Source organism: Python bivittatus, unplaced genomic scaffold (assembly GCF_059951505.1).
Source record: "Python bivittatus isolate LINGU-HERP-01145 unplaced genomic scaffold, Pbiv_v1 ctg000070_np1212, whole genome shotgun sequence".
NCBI lineage: Eukaryota > Metazoa > Chordata > Lepidosauria > Squamata > Pythonidae > Python > Python bivittatus.
In genome coordinates this window covers 43,360,865-43,387,993 of record NW_028277034.1, presented here as the reverse complement: position 1 = coordinate 43,387,993, position 27,129 = coordinate 43,360,865, and the positions used below count along the sequence as shown (strand labels likewise).

Sequence of the window (27,129 nt, the reverse complement as noted above, 5' to 3'; positions counted from 1 at the left end):
ATGTTGCAAGAAGATTTCGTGGGTTATAGAACAATGAAAATGATGGGAAAGTTATTCCTGTTCTACTCTTCCTTTTTCCTGGAATCCGTTCCATTTGCCTTAATCAAAACAATGCTAAAAGGATTTTCCCACAGATCATCTAGACCCTTGAACAAATCGGTCATATTCAAGTCTGGGGAATATGCCATTCTTTCTGTACTGTATGGTATATGTGAATGCATGTGCACACCTACCCACCAATCATTTGAACTGCAACACTTTGTTCCAAGCTCCAACTTTATAGTTGCTAAAGTCAAAATGCAGTTTTAAATGTGCTACTTCCTGTGTTGCTAAGTAGAAAATGTCTGTGTTTAAATAAAAAGAAAAAAAATCCAGCAACACAGCCATCTAAGTTCTGTCAGCTGGTTCCAGTATCTATACTAATCAGTTCTGTGTTCCATAATGCTTTAGTGTGAACCATGGTTTTAGCTGCCATGTCCTACTGAGAACCAAATCTAAAGAGTGACTCAAAATATTGATCTATGAGTGTCAGTGTTCCACGAATTCTGTGATGATGTTGGTTATATAAATTGAGCTATTCTGTTTGTTCCCTGCCAAGCCAAAATATAATATTATGTGGCACAGCTGGTTTTCTTTAAGACAGATAAGTTATACGTTTTGTTGTGGTTGTTCAGTCGTTAAGTCGTGTCCGACTCTTCGTGACCCCATGGATCATATCGCACCAGGCCTTCCTGTCCTTCACTGCCTCCCTGAGTTTGCTCAGTTTCATGCTCATTGCTTCAGTGATGCTATCTAACCATCTCATCCTCTGCCGTCCTCTTCTCCTTTTGCCTTCAATCTTTCCCAGCATCAGGGTCTTTTCCAGAGAGTCCTCTCTTCGCATTAGGTGACCAAAGTATCTGAGCTTGAGCTTCATTATCAATCCTTCCAATGAGCAGTCAGGGTTGATTTCCTTTAAGATTGACTGGTTTGACCTCCCAACAGTCCAGGGGACTCTTAAGAGTCTTCTCCAGCACCACAGTTCAAAGGCATCAATCCTTCGGCGCTCAGCCTTCTTTATGGTCCAGCTCTCACAGCCATATATTACTACTGGAAAAACCATAGCTTTGATTATGCGGATCTTTGTCGGCAAGGTGATGTCTCTGCTTTTTAATATGCTGTCTAAGTTATACGTTATCTGTACCAAATCAGGGATTGCGGCTCATGTTTGTCTGTTCGTTTCTGTTCTCAATGCATACACAGGGAACTGAAAATCTCTAACTTCCATAAACTTTTTTCTTGCCACACCTTTCCTAAGCTCTAGGTGCTTAACCTAAAAACTAGAAACATTACATACACCAATTCAACAATAAAACTGTAACAGTGTCTTAATCTAATCACAACAAAATCTATCCAGTTTTGAGATGCTAATCCACATTCAAGTTATCATTTAATGGATTTCTAGTTTTTCCATGAAAAAAGATGAATTGGCTTTTGTAGCTTATATAAGACTTTGAATATATTATTATAGTCTTTAGTGGGCAAATGACGTTTGAACTCTACAGTGACAGATGATCTACTGATGATGTAATACATTTTAAGCAAACTGGTTACAACAAACAGTACAGATTTCTTACTTGGGATTTTGTTTTGTTTTGTATTTTAAGACATTTTAAGATATTAAGCTGTATTTTCCAACCTCTTGTTCTTGGGTAGCTTTATATCCCTTTTCTGAATTCTGGCTCTTCTGAAATGCTTTACTATTATTTCAAGTTGAGAAAGAATATTTTTCTCTCTGTACATGCTTACAAATGTACAAATGTTGCCTCAGAATGTCATTAGATTCCAAGCCTGTTCTGTAGGTGTTCATCCCACAGTTCTACAATAAAATGTTATTATAAAATGTAGTGTAGCTATTTACCAATCTTTACAGACAGTAAAAATATCAATTTTTTGATTGGTTGGTTGATTGATTGTGTATCATCAAGTTGGTGGCAACTATTTGGATAGATGGATGGATGGATGGATAGATGGATGGTTGAATGGAGGGATAGATAGATGGATAGACAGACAGACGGACTTTCTCCAGGAAGATCTGTTCCCAACATGGTATTTCAGTCTTCCAATACTGCACCCATCACCGCGTGGACTGAGTTCATCCAACTTCTTCTGGTTGCCCTGTTTTTCTTTCCTACCATCTTTCATGGCATTATAGCCTTCTCTACTCAGCTAGGGTTTCACATAATGTGTCCAAAGAATCATTTGTGCCCTGAGTGAGAACTGGGTTCATTTGTTTGATGATCCATTGGTTTGTGTTCTTGGCCAAAATACAAATATTATTTTTAACTGGAACAATTTCAATAGGCATCTTTGAATTTTGGTAGAGTTCCTGATCTGTGTGCTGTGGACTATAAATTTCTGGCACAGAGGCAGTTCTTATAGGGGCTCCTGCGCTTGGGAATGGTTGTACCTGGGCACTATACCATGCTCCAGCATTGATTAAGGAGATAACGATCCTCTCAAATCATGCTCACATCACAGCTGTGTTATTTTCTTGGCAACAGTATGGAAGTGGCTTGACACTGTCCTCTTCTGGGATGCTAATCTACAGCCCTAATATTTTCCTGTGGTATCCTACCCCAGTATTGTCCAGTTTCAACCTGCTTAGCTTTCCAAGATCAGCCAAGGTTGGCCTTCACCACCCACTAATTCTTCTTGATATATTTATTTAACAGAAGATTTTCACTTTGGCTGAACTCTGTTTTTAGCTCACATTTATTATTTTTATTTTTATTTCACAGTAAAGTCATACTTTATTAAATGCTTTGGGATTTTCTACAAAAAGAAGCAATATAGAAATACTTTTGATAATTAAATAAATAAATAATAATGATTCCTAAATATCTCTCTTCTAGCTAGTCTCAGTTATTACTTGGCTATCATGGTTCATGTTGGTTAGTTTAGTTAGTTAGTTCATACTCAGTTTTTACCAGTATGAGGAAGAACCAGTTGTTGTGAAGATTTAGTTCTGCCAATTTTTACACTCTGTTAGAAGTGTTAAAAAGGGAAAGTAATAAATTGTGTAGTTCCATGAATGGATCCCAGAAGGGACAGAAGATGAGACAGTGAGAGAATTCCTGCAGCGCAGTTCCTTTTCCTCCCCAGCTTCTTGTCCCTTCAACATTTCTATTAGCAGCTTTTCTCCTTGATATTTTCCCCCCCCTAAAAAGTAGATTTCAACATCTTGGTAAAAAATAACAGTGGCTTCAAGGCACATGGAGCATGTAAGCAGCTATTCTCTGTCAATTCCTTTCCTACACTGATTATGAAGCTCTTCTTCTTCCCCCACATATGTACACACCCAACCTGAAATTGCTTTTTGTGGGCCAAGGAATTGCAGAAAAGCAACATATATAATTCTGCCCTCAAATTCACTTCTGTTATTTAACCAGAGTATAATCAGTCTGTGGACCTTAAGTTCTGAGGCTGGTCACTGTACTGAAATGTTTTGACTGCTGTAATTGCCAACAGAGCTGCTTAACAAAACAATAACAAACAAACATTTTTAATAGAGCTTTTCCATCCTCTGACATAAAAGGTTTGCATCCATTAATGCAGCTCTTCATTGATAGAACAGTGGTTCAATAACACTAATTCCATGTTTCAAACCTGTGTATCCCATACTCTTTCTTACCCCTGTTTTCAGTTCTTCTAAAAGGGAGGATCCATAGATTCCACCACGCAGTAGGCTGCAAATATAATGTTCAAAATTGTTTGTAGAAAGTAAAGTCATATCTCACATTTTAATTTAAATAAGGTAGGGAAAGTATGCAGAGTATGGCTTCTGCGTTTTCTGTGTAACGTGGGTGTATTTCATGTTCCATCTGTGTGTGCTTCTGGTTATATGTACATTGGGAAGCATGGGGCAGGCTGCAGAGCCACCATTCTGGGTCACATCAAGTGGCTTGGAATGAAGCATTCAGCAACATTTCCAGCTCTGCCAATTTGCCTCTCCCACAAGGATGCATTGGGGCGGCGGGGGGGGGGGGGATCTGGAATGTTTTTCTGTATAACCACTGGCTGGGTTTGGACCATTTTCAGATCTGATCTTTCTTTTGTCTGTGTTTTCCCCACACCTGTTCAGCTTTTGGAAAGTTCACATGCTGACCACATGAAGTCCTCAGCCCTGTTACATAGTCCTATGGAGGTGACTAGGGCACAGTCTTGCAATGTTATGTGGGATGAGTTTGAGCCTCCCAAGAAAGTGTACAGGGTCTTTGGAGCTGTGGGTGCAGTGACCTCTATATTAGATCTGTGCCCTTCCTAGTTGGTTTCACCCTGAGTTCAGGCCAGAACATGGGATGGAAACCACACTGATTACACTAATGAATTACTTGTGTGAAGACCTGATTGGAGCAGTGAAAGCTTCCTTCAGCATTCAATAGTCCGGAAGTACTACTGTACCTATACAGTATTATATACTGTACTATTGTACAGTATATATTCAGTATCTATAGTGTTGAGAAAAATCATCCAGAATCTCACTTCTGTCATAGTGAAAATGACATTGTACCTGAAATTGCTAGTAGGCCTGACTAATTAAATATCACAGGACTTGATCATGCAAATAAAGCATTGGTTGACTCAGAGCCTTCTATTGGAATGCATCAACTCTTCTATTCATCTTGTATATATGTTGTATCAGGGTTCCTCAACCTCAGAAACTTTAAGATGGGTGGACTTCAACTCCCAGAATTCCCCAGCCAGCCATGAGGAAGGTTGAGGAACCCTGTGTTGTATAGTTCATTCTTTAATTATGGGTTTGGTTCCAATACTGTACACAGTTGCAGGATACAATATTGAATTAAATGCCTGAACCATTTTCTTCAGCAACACGGTGTTAATTGTAGTAATGCTTTGTTCTTTTGCTGTTTTACTTCCAGACCCAGACTATGGCAACTGCTCACCCAACAAAAGTGGATGCCCCTGATTACGTTCTTTACGCTGTAGGCTCTTGTGTTCTGGTCATTGGTTGTATTGGAATTATAGGGAATCTCCTTGTTCTCTATGCATTTTACAGGTATAGTTTCTTCAAGCTGGGGATAGGAATGAAGGAAGAGGGGGAAATCCACAATTTGGGGGATGTTCAGCCAACAGTTCTCCTGTTCTCTTTTTTTATACTGCTCTCATATTACAGCAGACTAGGTGAGATTAAGATGGGCAGATCTGTTTTTTACCCTTACCTGTACGGACAAAACTTCCTGATTAAGAGCAGTGGATTTCCTCATTTCATTCCTCATGGTGGCTGGTGGATGTCCATTTCCTTTTTTTTCTCAGTGTCTTCTTTTTGCAGGTCTTTCAAGTTTAGTTCATGGAACTTGGTTTTTTTAAAAAAAGGTTCTACAAATATTACATGTAGTTTTATACTGTCTATCTCAAATCATATTCAGTTTTGTCTGCCATTTCGCCTAATACGCACATTTTTTTGTAAACAGTTCCTAATATTATACATTTTCTAAATGAATCCATTTTTAACAGACACTGCAATAATGTACAAACGTTTCCATACTATGCATGCTTTAACAAACTGCATTAAAAAAATTGGAATCTGTAGGTTTCAAATGATTACTAATATATGTTTCCAGCTATTTCATATAGAAATGAAATCGGAAAAAACAAGGTTGTTAGTAGTTGAATGAGTTTGCATGCCTAGAACTTGGCTGACATACACATCTACTGCATTTGCTATTTTTGTTTTGCTCATGTTTTGCACCTGTTAACCTACATGAACATGGAAGAAGTGTGTGTGTGTGTGTGTAGAAATGTGTATATATATCTATTTATACACACACACACCCACAAACTTAGGAAAAAATAAATTGAAGACATAAAGTGGGGGGAAACTCTGCCTTGTGACTGAATGCTATTCTTGATTTTTTTTTTTTTAAATTTTACTAATCTGGAAGTGAGAAACTTGTAATTATATTTAATTTGTGTGATGTTTTAGTTTTGCTTTGAATGATGCATGCTTCCAATTATGGTATGTCACTTACATATTTATTATGGAAACGAATTAACCAAAAATGTAGTTATGGTGGCCTGAAACCCAGCAGAGAAATATTTTCTCCTTTCTTCCATTCACTCTACAGCAAAGCACCACAGAACTCAAGATGGGTTTGAATCCTGGTTTGAATTTAAAAAGAATCATGATAAGGTTGGGATGTACTTAAGTATCTAAAGAAGAAGAAAAATAACTTGACTGTGAGAGTTGCAGAATTTGTTGTAACTGAGGGACATGCAGGTTCTGACTTCTAATTTGCTGCATGAATTATTTTCTGCAGGTACAGAGTGCTCTGATTCTCTGATAAACTTCTCATCAATGTGGCCAGCAATGACTGCAAATCATAATGTCTTTTGGCCACACTAAATAGGAATAGGTTTTGCCTAGTGAGCCAATGAAGCAATACTAGATTTCAAACTTATTTCTGCTACTGTTTGAGTGATCAATTTTACTTTTGCCAAGTAATTTTTCCAGTTTTGTAGGTACAGAAGAGTAGCGTATTGTGTCATCACCTGAATTGTTTTGTCTCAGGACTTACAACACGCCTTAGTCAGGCAAAGGTACACTAGAAACAATTTTCTAATTTTGATTTTAAACATTCTTATCTGATTGCTTAAAAATGATTCTCAGCTACCCCAGTGTAGAAGCTATTTTCAGACCTATCTTATAGAAAGGACATAATTCAGAAAGATTTCTCAACTACTACAAGATACTGGAAGACATATCTCAGCCCAAACATCTTAACCCTACTATGCCATTACTTGTAAACAAAAAACAAATTGCTCTCTTATTGTTTTCTTCTTTTCAGTTTTCATTTTGAAAGGCCTATCTGTAGTTTTGTTCTACTAGATATTTGGTGAATGGTAGTTTATACCTACAGCAGAAACTAACAAAGCACTTTCTTCTCCTTTACATGACTGATGATGATGATCATGGTGAAGCAACAAGAGACTGAGGACACCTCCAAATTATTTCATCATGAATTTAGCCGTGAGTGATTTTCTGATGTGTGCAACTCAAGCTCCAGTCTGCTTTTTCAACAGTATACATAAGGAGTGGGTACTTGGAGACACAGGTGCTTTCACAAAATTTTTGCATTTCCCAATCATGTCAAGCTTGTCCTTGGGGTGATGTTATCTGTGAATGGAATCATAAGGTTGCAGGATCCTTTATCAACAAGACTTTGTAAAAAAAATTAACCATCGCTGCCCTTTGATCAACAAATTAAGTTCTTCTTTTCTGCCTCTCCCAAGGGAATCAGCATCTGTAACATGTAATGATTGCACAATCACCTGTTACCATGCGTGATGATGGATCACAATAACCAGAACTGTATTTCCCATTATTATGAAGAGTGTGTCTATAGAAAGGTGACTCTGATATGTGTGAAGAGTATTTATTTATTTATTTGTCCAATTTATATAGCTGCCCATCTCACAAAACAAGCAACTCTGGGCAGCGTGCAAGCTAAAACAATTAATAAATACCTAAAACCCTTATTATTAATTATTTAAAGACAGTAAAAACTATAAAAAACAAATATAACAAACAAATATGAGATCTACATATTTGCTTGTTATATTACTCTAACATCTGAAAGGGGACTGCACATTTCTCCCAGGTAGAAATCCTAGAATTATGGAGTTAGAATGGGCCATTTGGACTATGAAATCCAACACTCAGTGCAGAAATTCAGACTAAAGCAACCCAGTAGTAGACCAACTAACTTCTGCTTGAATATATCAGTTAAAAGGAATTCATTGCTCCCTAAGGTAATTATTTTGATTGCCAAATGGCTCTTACTGTTAAAAAGCTTTTCCTAACATTCAACTGGAATCTGCCTTCTCTTAAATTTAATGTAACTATTCTGTGCCCTGCACTTTGAATCAGTAAAAAACAGGTTTTAAAATCATAATTGGAAGGGATCTTGGAGACCATCCAATCCAACCCCTAGATAATCCCTGACATATGACCATTTAGCATCTGCTAATACTTCCAGTGAAGGAGACTCCACTTCTTCCTAATAGTTGAACAGCTATTCAACTGGGTGGTTTCATACCTGAACAGCTCTTATCATTCGGATATTCTTCCTGGTATCATTAAAATCTGCTTCTTTGCAATCTGTTTTTCAAGGAAGGTTGTGATCTTCTATGGGATACCCTTTAAGTATTTGAAAATTTCTGTTATATTCCTTCTGTTATTGTTCATCAAGGGTGAACATGCTAGTTCTTTTAGACCTTACTCATAATACTTAATTTCCAGTTCCTTGATTATCTTTATTGCCCTTCTTTTCACCTGTTCTATTTCTCTGGTTTGTTTGTTTTTTTTAAATATAGTGCCTAGAACAGTATTTAAGGTGGGGCCTGTCTTATACAAAATAGAGTAGATCATTTATTTGTTTGTTTGCTTAATTGTTTATAGAATAGTCTTCAGTCCTAAATATGTATATTTACATATAATATAATATATATACATATAATAAGAGCAACAAAAATACAATGTAAATGAGCAATAGAATACATTAAGAATAAAACTTGATCCATGAAGCCCCATCACATTCATCTATCTGGTACCAATGATTCTCCGTTATCCAACCTCTCCAGGACTTCTGGAAAAGCCAGGTTTTAACAAGTTTTCCAGCAGGCCATGAGAATGGGGCCACACTTGCCCTGGGAGCAATCTGTTTCAGAGGAGAGGAGCCCCCACAGAGAACCCTAACCCTAACCCTAACCCTAACCCTAACCATAACCCTAACCCTAACCCTTTTGTTGTACATGTCCATAGATGGAGACCCTCAACAGGCATTCTCTATTTGTCTGAACTGGGTAGACAGACTTTATCTGGAAAAGGCAGTTTTATAGATATGCAAGCTATAAGCGATATAGGGCTTTATAGGTGATAACCAGCTTCTTGAACTACACATCTCCCATATATCATTTCTTGTCCTGAGAGCTGTCTAGTCTTGAAGTAATAGGCTAAGTTTACATATCATGATGGCATGGCATACGATTGTTGAATTAAACATTCTTGCCTAATGTGCTAAGCCATAAATTTACAAACTACAGTGTACAAACTCATATAGATTACTATCCCAAAATCAAAGACACCATAATATAGTTTAATGTACTTCATTTATAGTCTTTAGAGTTATATATAGTTGAACCATGTGAAGACCCACTGAATTACAAATACCAAGACTGTCTTATTTTCAATCCCTTGGCTTTTTGGGGCATGAAAACATGGGTTCCAGTTGAGCTATACCCAAGCTCTACCATCTTTCTGAGCTATGATGTGTTCCTTTGTCCTTTGAGATGTCTTCAGTCCTGACATCTGGGTTCGCTTCTTCACTGTGACCTCCTGATGCAACTCTTCTTTCCTGGGTCACCCATAATTCAGGCCTATGCATTTTATAATACAGTTGACTAAATCAGCACGTGCCTAATAAACATTCATATGTTTCTCAGTGACCTTCTGAAAAGCAAAACTTTGGTCTGCACACTCCCTACCCAGCATAAAGCTCCACCCTCTTTCCAAATTTTGTTCATGGTCCCTTCTACACTTTCAATCAGAATTCTTCCAAACACAGGCGTGTTTAACAAACCAATTTTCTGTGAATTCACTCTTGGAACAATAATAGCATTCTTTCAGTCATCAGACATAGATTCAATCTTCATACATCCAGTAAGCTAGTTGCATAGCCACTCCATAAGCGATTCCAATTCACATGCATATTTCAACATTTCTCTGGTTATACCATCTAAACCAGCAGCCTTACAATTTTTCAACATTCTAACAGCAGTTGTTATTTCCTTTTCATCATCTTTTTCTTGGACATTAACCTATATAGTATTTATTTCAATTACACTTTTCCATGCAACACTATCACTCACATACATATCACTAAAATATTCCTCCCAGCCTTTCCTCACTACAGTTTCACCCTAAATCATTTCATTAGGGATGCGATTTCTACAGAATCTACTTTCTGCACAGAGCTAATTTTATCTTTCACCATCTGATTAGCACGATTGAATGCCAGTTTAGCATGCACATCCACAAGGTGCAAAGGGATATTTTTGTTCTAAAAGTTGAACATTATATAATTCTAGGAATTTGGGAAGGGGGCATACCTTTACTTTGCAAGGAGAATATACCAAATTCAACATCTAGTTTCTTCTGGTAGAGCTGGAAAATTTTCTGGTTAAAACCATGTAGAAAGATTGCTAATCCGTGTCAATAGCATTATTTATTTATTTGTTTTATTTATATCACAATTTCAGAAACTCAAGGTGGCATATAAAGCATTCCTTCTTCCAATTTTTCCACAACTCTGTGACATAGTCAGAGTAGTCCAAAGTCACCTACTGAGTTGTATATTTTACATAAAATATACTGTATGCATATTGTCTCTCTTCTGGACAAGGAAATAGGCAATACCACCTGCTTTAAAAAAAACAGAAAAACTTTTCTAGTTTTAAAACTACAAATTTCAACTTTTAGATATCAGTATTCCTGAAGCATAAATATGTGAAAACTGGCATGCGTCGTTATTATTATTATTAGTAGTAGTAGTAGTATTTGTTATTAGTATTATTATTATTATGACTTCAGAGTAATACATGGATTTTTAAAAAGTAGTTTAGATCAGTATACCAGGAAGGATTCCAAAGGGGAGAAAGTAACTTTAATTGCATTGGATTTTCTTTCCAGCATTTCTGCATTAACAAAGCATGTTCTTTTGCAGTCTGTGATGTGAAATGGAACACTGCTGTTCAAATGCATAGGTAATTCCAGATATTCTTTCAGACTTGGTGGTCCAGATCATTAATTAATTAACCAAGATACCTTTAAACCCTTTGAACCCTTGTCACTGTCCCACTTTTTCATGCCAGCTGGATTCCAATATATTTGCTATCTCATTTAGTTCAAATTTGGATGCTATATTTGTGGTGTTTGAAACAAACTAGCATATTGATTTCTTTTCAAACTGGATTTGAATATCCCATATAGTTTAATGCCATAGTTTCCAAACTTATGAGTGTAGTTTCCTGGTTCTGCTGAAATTGGAAGCTGTGGTCAGGGGTTTAATGGCTTAAATGCTTGTGCATCAGCAAAATGGTGTTGCATATCTTAATTAAGCCAAGATATGTTAAGTTAAATGCAAGACCTGTCAGCAGTATTGTGATCAGATTCATACATTATGCTAAATTATGGCTTGCTTACTGAATAAAGTACACATGGCTAGAGTCACACAACTTGCTAATCTATAGATACACTTAAGATGTTTGGGGCAGTGAGGGCTTCAAGCTGGGTAGGACCATAGCACATATGTGAACAAGAATTAGTATTTGGAAGTTTTCTTTCATTTCTGTTTTAGGCCTACAATTCATTTATGCTCTGCTTCAAAATAGCAGGAGTGTGGTTGTTTTTCAGCAACTGTGGCCAGAGGAGCCTCCAAGGATCAGGAAAAGGGGACTCAAGAGCCTCATGAGGTCCTGGGGCTACAGATTGCCAGCCACCATGGTTAATAGATTCAGTGGCTAGGTTAAATCAAAATCAGACAAACCACAGAATGAGTTAGCTATCTACAGTATGTGAATTCACAGAAGTCTTTTAGATATCAATAGAAATGGCAGGAAATATAAACTAAAAATAATATGTGAAAAAAAAGATCACGAGGTACATTTCTAAGAAGCGCTATATCCAGACAACTCCTTATCATGTGAGCTGTGAGAAATATTTGTGGCTGGGTTTTTCCTAATTTCTCCACTCCTCCTCCTTCCCATTGCAAACTAAACATCTTGTGTTTTTTGTTTTTTGTTTTGCTCCAGGTTGTAACTTCTATGCTTTTTGTGGAGCACTCTTTGGAATAACCTCAATGATGACCTTGTTAGCTATTTCAGTTGATCGCTACTGTGTGATTACTAAGCCTCTGCAGTCCATAAAAAGGAGTTCAAAGAAACGCTCATGTCTAATCATTATGTTTGTCTGGCTTTACTCACTGGGTTGGAGTGTGTGTCCATTATTTGGGTGGAGTATGTTATCAGTTTTCTTTCTTTTGCTCTTATACATACGCTGTATGTGTGCATGTGCATATACTCACTATATACACCAACTTTTTTCAAATAGTGTCCTCCAATTGTGTTGGACAACAGATCCCACTCTTTCCACCAGCATATTGACTGCATTTGTATATTAGTATATTTGCAGAGTATAAATCAGACCAATAAGATTGATCTGTATTTTATTTGTAAGATATTTTAGGTTTGAATTTATTATACATTTGATGAGTGTGTATATGTATGTATAGGTGTGCATATATATAGGTGTATATAGAAGGTGATAAGTGTATATAGGAAGTGTGCATACGTGCACTTATATACACACCATCTTGGAGAACACCTGCTAGAAAGTTAAGGCTACAGATTGCTCTCTTGGTATAATATTACAAGCAGCAGAGCTAACTTGATTTGATTTGATTTTACTCTGCTTTCCAAAAAGTTGTGGAACTGGGGATTCATTTATTTAGTTTGGAATAAAATCACCCACAGCAAATAAAAAATAAGATTTCATTAAGTTTGCAAGATCATGTCAACACAGAAGATTTTTAATATATTTTCCTTAATATGTGTGTTAAATGCAACTACTCAAATAATTTTAGCGTGGTAATCAAATAGAACAAAAAGGATTTTGTGACTTTGAAAGATCCAGACATATCATTTTTAGCAGCATTGTCGGCCATGCATTTGGGTATGGGTAAAGTTAAGTTATTCTCTCTGTTGGATGTTTTTACCAATTACTGTTGGCATTCTCCTACCTCCCACCCCAAAGGAGGGAACGTATTTTGCAAGAATTCAGAACAATATAGTTCAATTACATTATCTAGTAATATTACTAAAAACTGAATAGGGAAGAACTGACATCAAGGTTATCCTATGAGGGATTTAATGACTCGAGACTAATTCTAAGCAAATCTCTTGTTAGCAGACTGCTGAGTTTATCCAGAGCCTTATTAAATCTGTCTCTGTTTTTTCAGTATGAAAACATCTGGTTCTGGGTTAAATGAAGGGATTTGCTGCAATATCCCTGCTTTCTATAAACAGCAGCTAAGAAAGATTTACTTTCCTCTCCATTATAACTTGGGGCAATAGGAAAGCATCAAATGTTGGCTTTGCAGTGTAATTCCATACACAGGCTGGTCCAAGCATGCATGCATCAATGAGCCTGTTTGGCATCTTTTGAGCTATTCATAGCTCTGGTGTAACTCAGCAGAAGGTCTGCAAAGGTCTGCGTATACAATGTTATGTTAACAATCAGCCTTACAATTAGTAGAGCTGTACTAAAACATATGTTTTGATAAAATATATAATGTTTTGGTTGTAGATCAATTTAAACAAATGTATACAAAGCAATTAAATCTTATGGAAATCTTGGTTCTCATTTTCATTTATGTGGATATAGGAAAAAACAAAACAAAGCATTAACTAAAACTTAGGATTTATGATTCTGTTTAGAAGAAATATCTTAGGTGGAGAAACTTTAAAGTCCCATAATGAAAATGCCAGTAACTGGAACAACACATAGCTGAGCCTTCTTAATAGGAAAATATCAAATTTCCTTAGTGGTGAAAAATTGACTATATATGCTCTTTGCAAGAAAGAATAAGGCATGAACTTGAAAAACTTAAAACTATGCTTGGGAAGGACTGACAATTTTCTTACTGCTTTTTTATCATAGATTTACCCTTTAAAAGCTAAATTGATCTAAGTGATTGAGCACAGACCAACTTTAGACAATAAAATTCACATTTCCTTTTTCCAGAACAGACCTGAATCTACAGGAGGCCAAGGGTTTTCCATGTTCTAAAGAATCTAAAAAAATTCATGCAGGATATATCCCATTAGAGTGTGGGAGCTAAAACAATCCTACACTTAGAAGTTCCACTGAACTGAAATGACATATATATGATTTCACATCATTTATTTATGGCCAGATCATTCCTATACAGAATTGTGGAAGAATCCCCACTAACCCTTTAGGCTTAGAAAACCAATGGGGAAGTTTGCATTAGATTCAGTTTTTATTCCAGGTTTGCTGGCTTTTCAAAATTTTATTTTCCTTTGTGTCCAACGGAGGGGAAAACATCTCCACCAAGATGGTCAAACTGACTCTGTCCAGATATTACAGGTTTCGGCTCTCTTAAGCATAGCCAGTATAAGTAATAGCAAGGGAGTATGGCAATCAGGAGGGCACCTGGATCCCTACTGCAGAATGATACCAACTCTAAGGGTGGTGTGATATTTGTTTATGTTCCATGTAAGACTTTGGAACACTTCTCCATGAACACATCTCTTTTGCCATCAGAACAAAATCATGGAGGATTTTCACTGGAACACCTCTTTCTTTATATGTAGGGACTAACCCCAGATTACAGGATCTTGATCTTCATATCCTGCTTTTAAGTAGAAGTCCTTTCATGTGAGTTTGTAAATTAAAGAATAAAATAATATTAAAATAATATGCACAAATAAATCCTCATTAAAAAAAACCCCTCAAATCCAGTTTAAATTAGGCAAAATATTTTCAAAACAGATTTGAAAGCAAATGTATAAAGCCACTGGGAATGGAACTGCACGGCCGTAGGACCAGTTTGATCAAATGTCTGTTGATCGAAGGCTCTGTTGATCAAATGTCAAATGGCAGGCAAGAAGACAAACCCTTATAGACTCTATAGGTTATATATAAATTTAAATGCTCCTGTCTGAATTTTTTAGGTTTAAACATTTACAAACATAGAAGAATCTGAAGTGAAGTAAAAGAAATCCTTCTCTTTGTAGTTTTCTGAACATATTTTTCTATATCTAGTGATTCTATTTTTAGGACTAAAGTTGGAGGAACTTTCAGACCCACCTAAATTTTTGTCTAAAGGCTAGCATCCTTTAGATGAAATCCAAGACCTAGATATATTTTCTTAAGAGAAACTTCTCTCAATTTTACTTTTGAATGAGCACTTATAAGGTCAGCTTGCAGTAAAAATACCTCCAGATCTGTCCCTCCAGAAGCTTTGGACTACAACATTCCGAGCTATGATGACTGGGGTTGATGGGAATTGTAGCCAATGAGACTTGATGGCATTCTGGAATGTTAAACTTCATAGGGGAATAAATTACTTCATCTTTAAGGTTTAAAATTTAAAGATGAGATCAATACAACTACATCTGTAGAACAGTGTTGCTGTTTCCTTCTTAAATAACATTTTCCTACGTCTCTTATTAATTATTGTATGCACTATATAATAAAAATTTAATAAATTCTTAGGTTCCTATATCCCAGAAGGTCTGATGATATCTTGTACTTGGGACTATGTAACCTATTCTCCAGCAAACAGAAGTTACACCATGTTGCTATGTTGCTGTGTGTTCTTCATTCCACTGATAATAATCTTCCACTGCTATTTATGCATGTTTCTAGCCATAAGAAATACTGGCAGGTAAGCCTATCACTGAAAATATGATATTTATTAGGAAATCAAGTATATTCTCATTGATCATAAGCTGTAATGGTGCATTTAGAACTAGAGAGAGATTCATATTCTTACCAACTAAACATTCCTCCATTATCAGTTAAGATATCATCCTACTCATTGGTTCACAGAGGAGCCATGAGTAAGTGACTGAGAAGGTCCCTGCCATAGGAACTTAGGAGATAAAATTAAATTCTAAAGTGGCAAAACAATCCAGAGTCTAAAAGTTGGTCAAACAAAATCTATCAGCTGAAAGTTTATATCACCAGAGATAAAAAATCAGACAGTATGATTCTGTATGGTCTCAGTTTAATTTGTTGTTTAAAAATTGAATGTAATGGTTTGTATAAATATGACTTTGGTTAGTTTTGGTACATTAGAGAAGTGCAGAAATGCTTATTGTATTGAATCATTACATAGCATTCTGATTTTTTGTTTTTTGTTTTTTGGTATTTTACTGATTTCTTTTTCCTGTGCTTTCCTTTTTATTTCTTTCTAATTTTATAGTTTAGTTTTCTTTTACCATGGTTCTTTTGAATAGTTTAAATTAAAATGTATACATTTTGTATTCCATTGTTATCACTGGTACTATTTAAATAAAACTGAATACAAATTATAAAAGGATTTTTAAAAACCCCATTGTTGATAGGCTTTATCCCAGCCGGCACACTATTTCATGAAACCTGGGCACAGTATCTTTTAAGGAGCACCCAGCATCTTTCAGCTCCTTATGAGGTGTTCACCAGTATCATAAATATTGGGTTGGAAAGCTATCTTTGCCATCATTTATCTTATCCTCAAGACTTCCTGGCATCACTTCTTGAGCAGATATACTGGTTTGAATATAGTCTGCCCATTCCACCAAGGAAAAAAAGTTCAAACAGTGATACTAGGTGACTGATGCCTGGTGTGGCAGAATGAATTCTTAATCACTGGGCATGCTGTTTTCTCATTCTTTCACAGGAATGTTCAGAAATTAGGATCCAGCTATAAACGGAAACATTCAGCCTCACAGAACATAAAAAGTGAATGGAAACTGGCAAAAATTGCCTTTGTAGCCATTGTGGTTTATGTTGTATCCTGGTCTCCATATGCTTGTGTTACCTTGATTGCCTGGGCTGGGTAAGTGGCACGCAACCATCTCAGTCAAAAGTAGAAAAAGAGGATAAAAGGGAAAAGTGATTCAGACCATCTGTTGATTAAACTCTTTGAGAACTGTTCATTATGTCTGTCTCTTAGTTACTTGGCATTAACTGTAATAAGTGTCCTCTGCAAGGGGACCCTGAATATTAAAGTTTAAATAATCTCCAAGTTAGAGGAAGTATTTTTCTCCTTGAAATATCATGTTGAGAAAATGAATCTACTGCTTCACAGTTTATGGGAATAATGCATGATTTATCTTGTTGCTTGCTTTTTCCCCAAGGGTACCCCCCTCCCCACAATCTCTTTATATTTATGGATTGGTTGAAAAACTGAGTATTGTGAAAACATGTAAAATATTTATTGTATGGAACTCTCTGTTTTTAAAACATTTAAAAGGACATAAGAGACACACATTTCATGGAAACTTTTCCAATCTCAGTGTCTCCTATTTGTCCTGGATACATAGAATAATTTCCTATTCCTAATTTTTTTCTCAAAACTTCCAAAGTTAAATTCAGAAAAAAGTCACCGAAGATGTTGATATATGTGAAGGCATGGTAGCATTTCATCTGCTAGCAAATATACAAAGTTGTGCTTAGTTAAAGGTTATTAGTCTAAACTTTTTTCCCTTATTTCTAGCTATGCCAGGATCTTAACTCCATATTCTAAATCTGTGCCTGCTATTATTGCCAAAGCTTCTGCAATTTACAATCCTATAATTTACGCTATCATTCACCCAAGTTACAGGTATAGTAAATGTACTCTAAAAACACTGATTTTATACTGAGATATGTTTGAAGTTGAAATCCACTATTGTTGATACTCACTGTTGTAATACATCTTCATTTAAATCACTTCACTTCTGTTTGGATACATATATTCTTAACAATTTAGCTAGTAACAATATCTCTTTGGTATGGATTTAAAAAAGGTGACCTTAAAATGTATTGGTTCCTTATCAAAAGGCAGTAAGTAGCTCAAGGCTGATCTTGTCTGGATTTATATGCTAAAGCAGGTTGGACCTGGCTAATACTTGAATGGGAGAGTTATCCTATAAATTTCAGGGCTGTAGACTAAACTTGGAAGTCAGAAAAATAACCAGGAAGAAGGAAACAGCAAACAGTTTCCATATTGCTGTCAAAAATCTACATGCATGGGGTCATGAAATCATGAGGATTCCAACTCAACTTTGTCCTTTTCCTTAGCAGGACAATGCTATAATGCATTGTCTTCTCCAAACTGATGCCCTCCAGATGTGTTGGAGTCAATGGTGGACAATAATTGGCATACTGTTTGCCATAGCTAGCAGAAGCAATGTTAATGGCATGGGGTAATGGTTATGGATCAGGACTTCTTGGTGGTATCCCACATTCTTTGGAACATGTATTCCCCCAAAATCTGTTCAGCCCCAATTGTTCTTGCATTCCACAAGCTAAATTGGCCCTAGCTGACCATTACAGGAATTTGGGATATCATGGTTTTTATTGCCTTTACTGATTATTTAATTTTTGTACGTATGCTTGCTGTTCACCACTAAGAATCTATTGGGATGAGGTAGCTAGTAAATATTGTTACATAAATAACTAAGTTTGCAGAACAAATAAACATTTGTATACTTTCTTAATCCGCAAGATTGGATAGCAAAATGGATTTACCTTTCACATCTTTTTGAAAAACATAGCAATATACTATTTCTACTTCATGCCTAGTCTTAAATTGTTGTTCCAGAAAGAATTTTTGCCTGCTTATCAAAGTCCTCTTTGTTATCAGCTAACAGAAAATTTCATGAAAATATATACACATTTAGCTTCCTATTGCTTTGCTGGTTCTGCTTGCCTAGGTGTCCTTGAAGAATTGAGCACATGATGCAGAATTATACAGACATTAAAAGAGAGATTAAAAGCATCTGCTAATATCAGCTGACAGCTCTTGAGTCCCAAGTTCATTGCTACATGCTGATTATGTTTGAACACTAAAAAAGAACTGTAGCACTTTGTAGGAAGATACATCATTTGTGTCTTTGTGTGTGTTCAAATAAATCTTAAGACTTCTGTATACACTTTGATTTTGACTTTTAAAATCTAGAGAGTCTTTATTAAGCATGACATAAGGGATTCTATTCAGCCTCAGATCTATTTAATTGCTGACAGGCATCAAGCTTATTTTGTTTACAATAAATTTATCTCTAGGACTAAGATTAAAATCATAAAAGCTTAACAGAATAGAAAAGAATACATATCCCATCACCCTGTTTTTTCCTGTCATTATCTTTAAAAACTAAACATTATCCTTATTTCATTATGACTTTAATTGTAATGGAAAATGAGGTGTTATTTCAGAATGTAACATCAAATATTCCTTTGAAGTACTGGTGTCCAGAAAGTATAATTCATCCATGGCTCAATTTTCTATTTAAATTTATTCTGATAAAAATTGAGAACATGAATGAGTGATAGACAAACAACTAACTTTATATGGTTAAATAAAAGACTGAGAATTTAGCTTAAGATTTTACATAAGCTGAAAGAATGAGGTGGATTAACAGTACTAAATTTCAAATTGTACTACCAAGCCAGCTGTCTAGCTTGGATCACAGACTGAATTATATCACCTTATGGCTGGGTTACTTCTACTGAGGGAACAGGACTCCTGTTTGCACAGATATGTTTGACTTGATACAAGTGGAAATGCATAGTTTATCAGAAAGTATTCAGTCACAAACTGCATATTACAAGTATGAGATAAACACAGAAGAAGAATCAGCCCAGACTAATTGCCCCTTACCTCAAAATTCAGTAATTACTTTCGTGAAGGTAAAAATACAAAAACATTTGATAAGTGGAGAGATAATTTGTACATATTGCAAGACCTAATTCTTGATACAACAAAAATGAAATCTTTAAAGATTATTTCTTCAGAATGGTCAAAATCACCTTATTTGGCTCAGTATCTCCAAATATTTATTTATTTATTTATTTATATATATATTGGACAAATTTATATGGCCACCCAACTCATGCACGGTGACTCCAGGCAGCTATAAGCAACATAATTAAAAAGGAATCACAAAAACAAGGCAGAATAATCAGACTTTTGAAAAACTTAAAAAAAAATTATTGGGGCTTATTTACAAGCTGTTATTGAAATACAGCTGAGAAACCAAACAAATTAAATACTATATGATTAAACAGTTGCAGAATTCAAACAGGGCAATTGATATGCAACAAAGGAAGTATCAGTGGATGAAATATTAAGTTTAGTGTGAATATTATGTTTAGTGAAAACTGGCACAATATATTTTATGTTTGGTATAGCACCCAGTGCCAACATCATTTTGTAAAAAATGCTGGAAATGCAATAATCAAGTAGAATCATTCTTTCATATTTGATTGCAATGTTGTAAACCTCAACAATTCTGGAAGATGATTTATCATGGAATGAAACAAATTCTAAAGGTTCAATTCTCTTTCGTGCCAGTAGTTTTTCTCTAAAACATTACCAACATTATCCCTACAAAATTTATTGAGTTGGCTTTATATATGATAACAGCTGACAGGACATTTTATACCTTTTATTGAAAATCATGTGTAAGTCCCTTCTTAGAAGAATGGCAAACAATGCTATAGAATATCATCAATGTCAAATATGACTTGATATTTGAAAAACAAGTCTGATACAGAATTTAATTCAACCTGGAAAACATTTATGGATTTTAAATCTACATATTGACTTGTACAACATCCAAAGTTTGGGTTTCTCTTAACGTGATGCTTCAATGTATTAAATGTTGTTTGATTCATTAAATAAGGAATTTTATACCAGATAGAAACTTTTGTTAATTTCTATTCTGATCTATAATTTATAGTATACAGGCCATTTTTGTTAATTATTAAAAGCAACAAATTTTTGTTGAGTTTAATAATGGTTCTGAAGTTTTAACTGATATGAGAAATGTTAATATATGGTGTTAATCTAATGTTACTTGAACATTTATATTTTATATACCTTGTAATTCTCTTTCCTAGTTTCTTTTCTTTTTCTTTTTTCTTTTCTTTCCTTTCTTTTTTTACATTTCTCTTTGGTTATGTTTTTAAATATTTACTTAAATAAATAAAATAATTCAGAAATGAATGCTATGTATCAGTGCAAGGCAGGAAAAAAGGGAATTCATTTCAGATGTGCCTTGTTACCAAATTGGTTGGTTCTGAAAGAAGAAAATGGATTTACTGCAACTTGGCCAGTTAAAGATAAATCAACTCTTATCTGTTCATATCCAAGGCAAGCATATTTGTAAGTTAAGAAAATGTCTCAGATAAACTACATTTTTGATGGCAATTATGTTGTAGTCACAATTCTTGAACAGGATAATAAATTGGCAAAACAGAGAGAAATAACAATTGGTTCTTGAGATCTTGCCATGTAGCTACTTCTCACAAAATAAGAGTAAGTGAACATGAACCAAATATCTATAAATGTGTTCATTCACCCAATTTTGTCCTGTTTCGTTTTAGAATCTCATTTGTTTATTTTCTGCATTTCAGAAAAACCATTCGAAGAGCTGTTCCTTGTTTGAGATTTCTCATACGAATATCAACAAGTGAACTTTCCACAAGTACTGCAAATGAGTCTTCATTCAAGACGTCTATATCTAGACGTATCTCTTTCGTTTCCAGAAGCAAAAGCAGTGGCATTTCTTCCATTTCTGCTGCAGGAAAAGTTAAGTTTGCCTCATGGAGGTGTGGGTCTCTCAGATAATAGCTTCAAGATCACCCTGGACGTGGCCTGATTAAGTATGCATAGACACAAACATTCAGATTCATGTCCGTCTGGTACAAGGTGTTCACTTTAGCTGTTTCAATCCAGCTAATGAGCATTTTGTAATGGGGATGTTGAAAGAATATTCGACCAAATTGGTATTTAATTGCACTGTTCTATCATCCATCTATCTATAGTATCTATCAATCAATCAGTCATCGGAAACAGGTCTTCTTTTCAGTGGTCCCAGTCTCTCGGTGAAACAGTAAGCCCCCAATGCTTGTGTATTTTATGTTTCTTTTCTTTTTTCTTTTTAAATCATTTTATGTTGGTCTACCTTTCCCAGCTGTTACTTGGCATTAGGATTTTTTTTCTTTTGCAAAATTATTGTACAGTATTATATATTTTAATGTTTTCACTGAGAAATGATATACTTACATTTTTTAAGTTGTTGTGACATGAGAAAGGGTATTTCTAGTGCAGTGCTCATTCATAAGAACTACTTGCATTGTAAGATTTGTATGAGACTTTCCTGCATTTTATAAAAGTTTTTGTTTCAGAGAACTTACTGTTTGGCTCTGTTTTAGTTTTGTGATTTTACCTGTTGCTGTATGCACTTTCAATGAATGATGACTATCCTTCTGCTTTTGTTTTTTGATTTTTACTGTTAAAGGGTATGCTGTTGGGTTAGCCAACTGTTAGTGATTTGAGTTTGAATCAGGAAATTGAGATACAAAGGACTGTATAAATCAGTGTTTCTCAATCTCAGCAGCTTTCAGATGTGTGGACTTCAACTCTCAGACTTCCCCAGCCACACATCTTAAAGTCGCTGAGATTGAGAAATGCTGGTATAAATAGACAAAGTTGCTGAAAAACCTAAGGCACATTTAAGTCATTGTATTATATAGGAAAATGTAACTAGAAGTGTAAAAAAAAAACCCAGTGACAGAAGTGAAAGATACTAGGTAAGTTTAGGTTAGTAGGACTAAGCCAGGGCATGAAAATACTTCAGAGACTTGAAGAATTGCAATATAGAAAAGAGAAAAGATTTGTTCTTTGCTTTACCAAAAGGCAAGTTTAAATAAAGAACTTATGTTCTAGGAAAAACTTTTGAATCATAACTGCAACTCAGAAATTGAACCAATTATCAGAAAGAGTGTCGGCCCCACCAGATAGAGCAGACCAAGAAATCAACTCCATGGGAAGGCTAAAACTACTTTTATTGAGATTCGTTATAATAACAGAATCATTCAAGTCTGATTGTGTTATACCTCCTCCTCCTTCTTACAGTTCAGTGAATGAGGGAGGTGTCTGTCTGAGCCACTTCCGAATATTATCTGGATGTTCACGACTTAAAACATATTTTACCCCTTGTCACCTGGGAACAGAGGTTCAATATCTTCATCAAGGTCATCTTCCTTGCTCTCTACAAAGAGTGACAGAACTAGAGGTTGAATAGACTAGATGTTTGGACAAAATGGCCTATAAAATCTCACCAATCCTTTGATTACTAATTACTTCCATAATTACTAGTTCTGACTCAAAATAATGTTCATATTGTTGGGGGCACACTTTAGAGTGTCCTACAGCTTTTATTACATCATTAGAGTGAGTCTTTTGGGGAGTCTTTATAAGTTTAAAAGGGTCAAATCAGGACTAACTGTTGCAGAGACCTAAACATGTCTCCCCCCCCCCCTTGCAATTCCAAAAACGTTTTCCAAACTTTTTGCTCCACTGATTTGGGGAGTGTTTAGGGGCCACAAAAAGAATACTAGGGAATCCCATACAGACTGTGGGTGACCATGCTTACCCTAGCTAAAGGGATTTCAGTACTAGTGAAGGCAAAGCAGTATTATTGGAGTGAGGGTGTAGTGGGTTGTGCATTTGGGGTCTTATTTGCATAAGTTGCCCAGAGTCACCGTGAATTGGGCAGCCATATAAATTGCTTTAATAAATAAATAAATAATAAATAAATATTGCTTCAAGTCCTTTCTTCACTTGCACTTTATATCAGCACCAGAATGCCCTAATGACCCCAGATTCCCCTTAATTAAACAATGCTAGCTTTGTCTTGTTCGAATATATTAAATTAATATGTATGAAATTATATTCTTATGCCAATCCAATATATTAAATTGTAGTCTTATGCCAATCCTTTTAGTTCAAATAAATAACCAGTTTTTTCCTGCTTAATCCATCATCCAAGCAAAATGCATAACTTTGATCCACTTTCCCCTCCCTGCCCCATCCCCCATAATATACGTTTTGAGGAGGATTGTGAATGCTACCAACTGAGGCCTCAGCAAATTCTTGGGGGTTGGGCCTATAGCAGACACTGGGCAACATATCATTAGCTATTCATCAGCCAACCAACCTTCCCACAGAAAATGAGGACAATACATTTTGTTAATCAGGATCAGGACAGGATATCACTATCCCAGAAAGGACTAAGTTATGCTAAATATTTATATAGAAGATTCTTTAGTTCATCTTAACAAATGCATTCAGCCAATATTTCTTTTCTTTTCTTTTCTTTTCTTTTCTTTTCTTTTCTTTTCTTTTCTTTTCTTTTCTTCTCTTCTCTTCTCTTCTCTTCTCTTCTCTTCTCTTCTCTTTTTCCTTCCTTCCTTCCTGCCTTCCTGCTTTCCTTCTCTCTCTCTCTCTCTCTTCCCTCCCTCCCACCCTCCCACCCTCCCTGCCTGCCTGCCTTCTTGCCTGCCTTCTTGCCTGCCTTCTTGCCTTCTTTCTTTCTTTCTTAATTTCTATCTTTCTTTCTTTCTTTCTTTCTTTCTTTCTTTCTTTCTTTCTTTCTTTCTTTCTTTCTTTCTTTCTCCTAGACTTGGAACAATGTAGAGCTTGATCCTGTGGAGTCAGTCCATACAAAACTGCAGCCACCTCAAAGTAACTCTTTTTCAACAAATGCAGAAGAAAAAAGTGAACTGCCTATGAAGGCCCCGGGCTGTGATGTACCAACTGAAGAAAAGGTTAAAGCGGTATTTTCTAATGCTCCTATACATTTCACTAACAAATCCTCTTGTGTCCAGGCCCAAAGTGGAGTCCTTCCACCCAGCACAGTAGTAGTAGTAATGTTTATTCAGTCAATGACCAGGAAAATTAAAAAATATACAAGGAAGTAAAATCAAATGGGTGAGATAAAATACCAACACTATAATAAAAGTGTAGCATAAGCTACTGTAATGTTATGTTAATTAACTGTGCAAGTATAAATCTAAAATATTACAATCTATGAAGTAAAATACATACAGTATCACCTAAAACAAGTAACACATAATAAACTTGAAGTGATGAGTAAAACAGAAGATCCACCCAGCATTGTTACTTTACCCTTTGATACTTGAATTTAATTTTTATTCATTTTAGTGCTTGTTCATCTTGTTCTTTTGGGCAGAACAGCTTGCCTAAATTGGATCCTGCCACATACAGAGGATATAGGGCAAAGTCCAAGAACAATTCTCTCACCATTTCTCCATTTCATCTCTTCTTCACTTTGTGATTCAGTAGTTACCACCATCTGCCTCAAATTTCATACCAGAAATCAAAACAAAATGGTGGAACCCTCTTTTTTTGTTTTTGAGGAGGAATGTGAAAAAGAAACTCCTCTTTCTCACTGAGAGGGGAAGACGATGACAGCTGCTACCTTCATGAAACCAGTGAATACAGAGAACATCCTTTGTTGAATACTGATGAGCAGTTGGCTATAGTTTAATATTCCCAGAAGATTTCCTCAAAATATCAGTCAGTGGTATTATAGCTTGTGTGTACAAACATACACTGTAGACTTGGCTTGGATAATACTTCAGTATCTGTGGGTATTGTGCAGTAACATTCAAGTGATGTCTCCATAAATTCCCAGAAGACTAGTTCAGAGCCTACCAGCCAGTTATATGGACTCCTTGAAAGCAACTGATATATAAAATGGCTGTTTTCTAAAAGGAATATGTGATTTCCACCCCCATACTTTGTTGTTGTTGTTGTTGTTGTTGTTGTTGTTGTTAGCAATATGGACTGAAAACAGTCCAAACAAGTCTCTTGGTGCTCTGATTAGTATTACTAGAAACCAGGTTAATGTTACAGCACAGGAATTCCAGTGAGTACTCTGCTTTCAAATGAGAAATCTATATCTAGGCAGTTTAAGGCAACAAGTTTCTGGATGGTTTCATGCTTTTCTGACATGAAAGGGAGGGGATTTGTCACTTGTGAAAGAAAGGCAGTCTGGAAACAGCTACTAGACTTTATCAATGTGAGAACCAGCTATCCCATTTTTGGTGGAGAAGACTAACATTTTCAACTTCCCCTCTTTTTCCACAGTTTCCACTATCTTCCATCTGTCTAGAAGAACCACCTGAGAGAGCCCTTAAACAAAAGGCTCCAGAACTGCTCCTCTTAAGCAGCTCTTTGAGAACATCGTCTATTCCATTTGACTTGAATACTAGCAGCAGAGGGAAGAGAATTGACACTTCTCAAGCAGAAATCCATGAAGACCAAATAAATAGTAGCCAGGGTTCCTTGGGAAGTCCCACTCTTCCACACATCATTATCATTCCTACCTCAGAAACCACTCTGTCTGAAGAACAAGCTGAGCCAGAAAATAGAAAGGAAGAAAACACTGATTTATTCTTTGCTCAAGAGAAGAACCACCTGTTAGTCAAAGGAAGGCTTCACCCCTCTACTCACAGTTGAGAAGCTTGTGTCATAAGCTTGCCTGTTTCTTCAAATAATTATACCAAAAACAAAATTGCAGAATGGTGTAGATGAAACTAAAGATAATTTATAGGGTTATTTTCCCATGCAATCTTGAGGTCGTTTCTGAACTTTATGCACTTTGTAGAAGCCAACTACAACAATAGGGGCTGAAGGCCCAAAGCTTAGATAACATGTTTGTCAACAAAACCACCTAGTAAATATGTCTTTATATAATTGGAATAGATTTGCATGCTTCCATACTTTACTGAGTAAGGGCGGTGCTGCCTGTCCTATCACAAATTCCAAGAAAAAGTTCAGGGATATATGCAACTATTCATTTTCTCTTGCACAAGATCTGTGACTTAATCCTTCCTTATTTCAGTTATCAGCTGAAAGATGATGGGTCAAGTGGAGATGGTTGAGGACTACATGTTGAAGAACATGTAGCTCCTCACAACCAGTAGCATGTTGACCTCTTGTTTTAACTTCTTAAAATAGTTAATTTGTCATCTGTCCTGTAACTGAAATGGCAATACAGGAGTGAGAGATGAATTTGAAAATGGATATATTTAAGGAAAAAATGTATACATTTAAGGATTTTTTTTTAAATCTCAAACCATCACTTTCTTCTTTGTCTCACTGACATGCAGTCCTTTCCAACTTACCTATTTGTATAGGTGCAAATTTTTTTTGAGGTTGAAATCCATTCAGCCTTTGAATGATACTGAGGGACTGCATTCTCAAAAGTGGATGGGTCAGGATAAAAGTTAAATTTAAATTAAATTAATAATAGTTAATATTATTACTTCCTATGCATTTAATTACAGAAGACTGACAACTTTTGGAGTTGCCAAAGGGGCTGCATCCAAAGATTTGGAGAGTGTCAGTTTTATTAGAAAATGGTTATCACTCATTTGACCAGAAAATAAGAGTTGTTTAAGAAATGATCTGCTAAGGACAAACT

General features: G+C 35.7%; 1 protein-coding gene across 1 annotated transcript; it reads left to right on the top strand.

The window, feature by feature from the left end:
• Positions 1-4,931: 4,931 nt before the first annotated feature.
• Positions 4,932-26,376, top strand: OPN4 (opsin 4). Its single transcript, XM_007429400.3, has 9 exons — positions 4,932-5,059; positions 6,982-7,115; positions 11,872-12,075; positions 15,359-15,530; positions 16,527-16,685; positions 17,346-17,453; positions 21,248-21,422; positions 24,299-24,445; positions 25,791-26,376. Exons 1-9 carry the CDS (start codon positions 4,932-4,934, stop codon positions 26,160-26,162), a joined length of 1,599 nt encoding a protein of 532 aa, XP_007429462.3. The 3' UTR covers positions 26,163-26,376.
• The last annotated feature ends 753 nt before the right edge of the window (positions 26,377-27,129 follow it).